Source organism: Glandiceps talaboti, chromosome 1 (genome assembly GCF_964340395.1).
Source record: "Glandiceps talaboti chromosome 1, keGlaTala1.1, whole genome shotgun sequence".
NCBI classification, from domain to species: Eukaryota; Metazoa; Hemichordata; class Enteropneusta; family Spengelidae; genus Glandiceps; species Glandiceps talaboti.
Genome location: NC_135549.1, coordinates 9214316 through 9221289, shown reverse-complemented (window position 1 = coordinate 9221289; position 6974 = coordinate 9214316). Strand labels below are relative to the sequence as shown.

Below are 6974 nucleotides of genomic sequence, written 5' to 3'. Positions count from 1 at the left end.
TCAAAACATACTCATCGGAAAATCGATACACTTAGATGCATTTAGAACAAGCTATGTAAAAGTAAAATAAAACTTTATGTGAACATAAAATCCAGTAATTTCCTTGTAAAAACAACTCTGCAACTACTGTTGTTTGAGATCTGCTGGTAGGGAGTTCCATTATAATTAAAAGTATGTTGACCTTGGGTTAGATTTGCTCTAGGGATGTAATAGTAAAAGTTTGAATTGCAAACAGATCGTGTATCATAACAGTGCAGTATTTTATTGTGGGATAAAAGAAAAACTACACAATGAAGTATTGTTATCTTAATGAAATTTCCAAACTAATGTCAATTGGAAAATAATCATTAGTTTTCAGAAATTCAAATATACTTTCCACACTATCTCAGGTCTGAGTGTAGATTCTGCATCCTTGATATCAGTATTATACCTGGCACACCAAATTGACAACTTGACATCCTTCTTCATTCCATTCTGCTGTGTGATCAAGGCTAATGGTGGGTTGCTAACAATGAACCAACTTTGTAAATGAGATAGTCAAGAAGATACATTTCATCTGATGTGACTCCATGGACAGTTATGAGTGAATCTGAACAGCACTCTTTACCCTACAAAATAAAATTCTAATATCATATTATCTGAAATATTTGATAATTAACAGGTTTTGTAGAATGGAGTCTCTAAGTATTGAAATGTTTTAGTTATGCAGTAGATAATTAATCCGTAAGTTTAATAGCTTGACAGTCTTTTGATAATTGACCAAGTGCAAGTCTCAAGGCACCATGGCAGTTTGACTCTACCAAACACTGCAGCTTAATTACTAAAAATCATTGATTATGCTAATGAGTCATTTAAACTAAAAGCTTCATTATTAAACTTTATATGGTACATGAACTTTGATACCATCAATGTATGTACCAAAATTATTTTAAATTTGATGAGTGCTTTCTTAAGATATAGTCTAATTATTGAAAATCATTAATTATGCAAATGACTCATTAAAACTAAGTGTTACATCAGTAAGCTTTATGAGACATGGATGTACGTACCAAATTATATGGAACTAGAAGCTTGCACGCTTCATGTATAGCGTAATTACAGAAAATCCTTAATTTTGCAAATGACTCATTAAAACCAAAGCTACATCAAAGAGCTTTTCAGGACATGTGCCCTTTCTTATGTTTGAAGTATGTGTCAAATTATATTGCATCTGAATAGCTTAATTACTGAAAATCATTAATTATGCAAATGATTCATTGAAACTACAAGCTATATCATTAAACTTTATATAACACATGCACTTTCTTATCAATGTATATACCAAATTATATTGAATTTGAAGCGTGCATTCTTAAGATATTGCCTAATTGCTGAAAACGTTAATTATATAAATAGCTCATTAATATTCATGGAATGTTTACCAAAACCTAATCATTTCTAGCCACTACACTAAAAAATACGTACTAAATTTTGTTCGAATTGAGCCAGCCATTTTTGAGAAGAAAACGATGAGACAGACACACACACACACACATATATATATATATACAGACTTTGCATCCCTAATATATAACCTTCCTTACAATAGGTAACTCAAACTAACACAGAAATAAAGGAAAACAAGGGACTTGAGCAATATGCCTACATCAGATCTCAATTAGATTGATAATATAGTTTGGGGTAAGGGTGTAACTTTTTTCTTTAGTATACAAAATGTACATCTATCATATTGAAAAAACATTATGTTTGACTTACCGTAGTATATTGAAAGTGCTCGTGTGCTTTTATCCACTTGGGTAACTTCGTTTTGAAATAGTTGTCAAGTGACGAGAGTACAAATCGTTGTTTTCCAAGTTCATCCCTAGAATCACCACGTACTACACCAATTCTCTCTAAACACTGTCCTAAAAGAACATCTTCAGCTCCTTTCTCACCAGGTTGACATGTGTTATTACATATACCCTGTTTCACTAATTTTGTAAGTCCAACCTTATTTAAGACATATCCGGCCCCTCCACTCATGAAACTTTGGTTTGTCTTTGGTCTACGCAAGTGATGCCCAAAATAAACAGGTGTCGGCGATTTATACTGTTCTAGCATTAGTCGTAGATTATCAAGCACAACATATGTGTCATCGTCAGCTTTCAGGAACCAATCAGCATCATCCAAGTGGTATTGGTAGATGTACATGAACGCTGCTTTAGTTTTGCCCCAAAGTTGTTGATAACCTTCAGTGACAGTTAGACCAATGATTGATTGCTTAGAATCATTTACACTGCTGAAGAACAACATTTTGTCGCATCGTTTACTCCATGTATCTTTCACAGCTTGTAGTCTAGTTGGTGCTGTTTTTGGCGATGTTGTCACAAAACACAGTATCCTGACACTAGCTGCTGGATTCGTTGAAGGCACCGAAGACTTGGTTATATCTGTGCCAACTATGACAAATGTAGTAGAGTTGACATGTAAGTGAATAAAGATTCAAAAATGTATGCAATATGCCTAGCAACAAGACCATGCCCATAGCAACAGCCAAATACAGTTGTGCTATAAATGCCATTGGCGCTATTTTTTACCGATAGTCCTACTCATAATCCTTCCACTGTGGCCTACTATACCATACTAAAGTAATAAAATTCATGGATGAAATGTGTTATAATGAGGCGTAGATATTATTCAAATATGCAAATGGCAGACATTCTAAATGAGACCACAGTCCCTATACCAGGAAGAACTGTGCTGAAACAAAACAGAAATATTTGAACCTCACAAAAGGTGCCTAAATGGATCATGGTATTGCAACTTTTCTTCTTTCGACATATGGCACACTTTCTACTTTTATTGGCTTGGGAAAATATTGAATAGTTGACACCACAAAGACTGAAGACGTGACACTGACAGAAGTTCATCTATCAACACTTCATAGCAATGGATCGCGTACATTCAAGGGTGGTTGTGTATAGAAAAAGGTATGAAATGATGCTAACATGTTATAAACTGTGCAGTCAAAGTTTAGAACAGTCAGACTGAACTGGCAGTCAGGATGAGCAAGATATCAATTATCGCCACTGAAGATCAGAGAGACGCTTGAGGTGTTTTTTGCCCATTCTGATTGGGATTTGGTTGTTGTGCAAGATACAGAGTATCTGTACACGATGTGCCCATAACTTGGTTTCAAGCAAAGAAGACAGAATTGACGTCAGCAACAGTGGCATCGGGCCCAAACTCAACCCTCCAGAAATACCAAGATGAATGTCAGTACTGTTTTAGTCAACCATGTGTTACGGTATACGCAAGATTGGTTAGGTAGTGGCCAAGAAACATGTACTGACAACTGCACCATCATCCATCATCACCTTTATCGGAAACATTGGACAGACGGAATGTATAGAGTAACCCTCAATATTTAGAAAGGAAGCAACAATTGATGACGGCCTGAGGATATTGCTGACAGTGACTAGGAGAGAGGTCATGCCAACATGTGTGACATCTCAAGTCAGAGGTTTGTACTGAAATTTACCAGGTGTACCATATGTTGGTCACTGTTGGGCATGAGATAGTTCCTCACACAAATCAAACAGCCCTTTTCAGGGCCACCACATCCTCCAAAAATAGAATATCTATATACTAAATACCTAACACCTTTACAAACTATGTCAAATTTGGTCCCTTAGTGTTATCATCAGGACTTTCAAGTATCACCTCACATTCAAAATTGAATTTAACATGCATGCTATTTTCATACACTGTGATGGCAGATAGGCAATGCTTCAAAGTTCCGTTTTGTAACCATGGTACATGTGTATGGCACACTATCGCAGCATACAATAGATGCCAATGAATCGATCAAAACACTTGTAAAACAGCAGTTTGGCAAGACCGTTCACTGGGTTGTTACCTCTTCCCTCTTGTTTAGCAAAATGACCACACAGGGCGTTCGCCATTTAAATAGGGGAGGCAGGCCTTTAAAGTGGCCATGTGGATGAGGATTGGGTATTTGTTTTGGATTTTTAATTTATAAAACAAATTTATCATGGCTTCCTACTTGAAAATTCAATGTGAAACAACATAGCCCAAGTCTGTGTTTGTAACTCAATACCTTGCAAAAAACTAAAAAATGTGTAAAAGATTTTACACGTTTATTAATCTTTTGCAATGCAGGAATCCATCATAAAATTGTTTTATATATTAAAAATATAAATACCCAATCCTCGTCCATATGGCCACTTTAAGAGAGATTATCAACATTACCTGAAGTTGCATTGCTACTTTTTTCAGCTGCACTGAGGTTGTCACCTAGAAGGGATAAAAAAAAAACAATTGACAGCAGGTAGGTTCAATATTATCAACAAAGTCTACAGGCTATAGGTATAATAGAAAATCAGTACAAAATATACCTAATGATATTAGTACCCGGTACCCTGCTATTACTGATTTGATTTCACTGTCAACACATAAATATATCAATATTTACAACTGACCAGACATCAATGAGAATACATTATTTGTGTTCTATTTTTTGCAATTTACCCCGAGCACAAATTTGAAAGTGACCTGATGACTTTTAAAGCTGAGGTGCTTTTCACCTTAATGTTGTGTTTTTATTAGTTCAAAAGAAATCGTGCCACTAGCTTTCACAACATCACATATTATCAACTGTGAACCTTTCATATTTCATTTCGTTTTTTCAAAATTTGTACCATACCACACTCTCTGGAAGTGTGTGTAACGTAATAATAAAGATTATGTCCCATATCAATCAGATTGCATAGTATCCGGATCCGGAGAATGTATTTCAATCACAGTCACTTGTGAGCTAATTTATACTTCATTCAAGGAGCTAATATAATCCATGACAAAGTCCATCTACCCCTTCTGAAACCTTGAACGCTGCATGAGACATAAGCAGTAGCCCCCTCTTATTTCATATTGAATGTTGAAAAGCAACAAAGCAACCAGATTTAAACAATGCCTTCCATAAGGGTATACTGAAAATGTTCAAATGCCTGCCTCCTATTCTCAGCACAGGAAAGCATGCCATCCTCGACTTCACTTGGCTTTCGTGATCCTCTTCATACCCAGGATATGCACACCCGTTTCCATGTAGCAAATAATAAACAAAATTTAAACCTACATAACATTGCTATGATTACACATCAGAAAGTTTACATACTTCATGGTAAGCATCGTAACAGTTTAATAACTTCAATACAGTGAAGTGATACGGTATTATCGTCACTGGGTAAAGTGTATACATTCCTATTTCGACCGACAGACGTACCATCTGCTCCAAATCCTATAAGTTTCTGCTGTACTAACACAACCATCAGCATGTGCGTGTTGAAATTCCTTCTGTCCCACCAGGAGTTTACAAGTCGGTTGTCTACTCGTTGCATGTAGTCACACTCCTTTAATCACTACAGGAAAATTGTCAAGATTTTGTTGAGTGGTACATGGTCAGCCCTCACTGTACACTAATTACATAGAGGTCAATGTATAGGTCACCATCATTGATACATTGTCACGAAATTTTCTTCATACGCTAGGCTTGGTCTATTTTCCATATTTTGACCACATACATTTCAGTATAAAATATAGATTATTACACTTGATAAATCCATTATACACACTGGTTTTTTCCACTTGGTTGGCTCTTTGGTAACCCTAAAGATCCTAGGATTACAGCTAAGTGTTGATTTATTGTCTCTCTCTTTGCGATTGAGATTTGTTGTGGGTTTTTTCTTCTCCGTGCAGACGTTCCTTATAAACGGACGTCATTGCCTTACCGTGTTGTTGTTTTTTCAGTCATTCGTTTCGTCATGACTAAGCCTAAGAAGAAGGGTGCGTGTGGTCATGACATGCCTAAGCAGGATTGTCATTCTGTTTGTTTTTCTTGTTGGACGTGTTCGCAGTCCAAACCCTGTGAAGTTTGTTCTAGTTGGTCCGATGAAAATTGGCATAAACTAGGTAAGCAGTCAGACAAACAACGGTCATCTAAGCCGAGTGCGAGTGCCCAGGCTTCTGTCACTACTCATGCCAGTGTACAGGCTTAGACTATAATGGTAAGTTCTTCCGTCACAGCAGAACCAAAGTCAGGTAAGCATTCTTCCAGTTCTGTTCTTTTAAACCGTCCTTTTCATGACCAACTGGGTAATAGTGCTAGTGGTATGTGGTCCTCTCTCGGAGAGGGCTCGACGACCGTAGACACTTTACCCCCCACCCTCCCAGACCAGAGCTGAATTTCAGAATCCCCAGTTCATGCCGATGCCTACTGGTGGATGTTTTTTCTGATCCACAGCAATTTTCTGGTGACTTTGGTTTGCCTCCGGAGACACCATGCCCCCATGGGGTGTTTTTAATCCTCAGGTTGGTTGGCCACGGCAGTATTGGCAGTACCCCTGGCCATCCCTCCCTGCTAATTACAGGGCTGAGGGTTCAAGGCCTATTGCTAGGAGAACACAACGTGATTTCATGTCTCCTACCTGGGATTCTCCCTCTTGTTCTCGCAGACATTTGAGAACACAGAGGTCAAGAGACAGTTCGCCTTCGAGTGAGAGTAGCCGTTTGAGGTCACCCAGGCGTGTACCCAGTCAATAGGAGGTCTCCCCAGTTCGATCTAAGCGTCAAGCCAGGAGAGACATAGACGAAATGTCATTAAAGGCTCCCAGTGATGCCTCCTTTGGGGGAAATGAACCAGATACCCCCAGTGTAGAGGGTACTTTGCATTCAACTTCCCCTCCTCGTGATGAGTTCTCCTTCCACGAGTGCATTCAATGGGTTTGCAATCGAACCCTGAGGTCGGAGTTGTGCATGGCTTTTGAAGAAATGGAAAAGTCTCAACCGGTCAAGGAACCATCTACTCTTCCACTTTCTTCAACTGGACAAAATAACGTCAGAGGTTTTAGGTGAGGGCAATAAAGCTGCTGCGTTAAAACCTGGTCATTTTCCATGGTTAAAGAGTCGGTCTCATGCAT

The 6974-nt window shown here is 38.0% G+C and overlaps 1 protein-coding gene across 1 annotated transcript; it reads right to left on the bottom strand.

The window, feature by feature from the left end:
• Nucleotides 1-437: 437 nt before the first annotated feature.
• On the bottom strand, nt 438-5333 carry LOC144432797 (glycoprotein-N-acetylgalactosamine 3-beta-galactosyltransferase 1-like). The gene is made up of 4 exons (XM_078121079.1): nt 5282-5333; nt 4252-4296; nt 1756-2438; nt 438-608 (listed from the first exon to the last, which is right to left on the bottom strand). Exons 1-4 carry the CDS (start codon nt 5331-5333, stop codon nt 492-494), a joined length of 897 nt encoding a protein of 298 aa, XP_077977205.1. The 3' UTR covers nt 438-491.
• Between the last annotated feature and the right edge of the window lie 1641 nt (nt 5334-6974).

Bases quoted from the DNA above. Each gene is read 5' to 3' on its own strand.
- LOC144432797 (XM_078121079.1), bottom strand. From the start codon at position 5,333: ATGCTGATGGTTGTGTTAGTACAGCAGAAACTTATAGGATTTGGAGCA. The intron at 4,297-5,281 runs GTACGTCTGTCG...TATCCCTTCTAG, and splicing joins TATAGGATTTGGAGCAGATG to GTGACAACCTCAGTGCAGCT. The intron at 609-1,755 runs GTAAGTCAAACA...TTTATTTTGTAG, and splicing joins AGCACTTTCAATATACTACG to GGTAAAGAGTGCTGTTCAGA.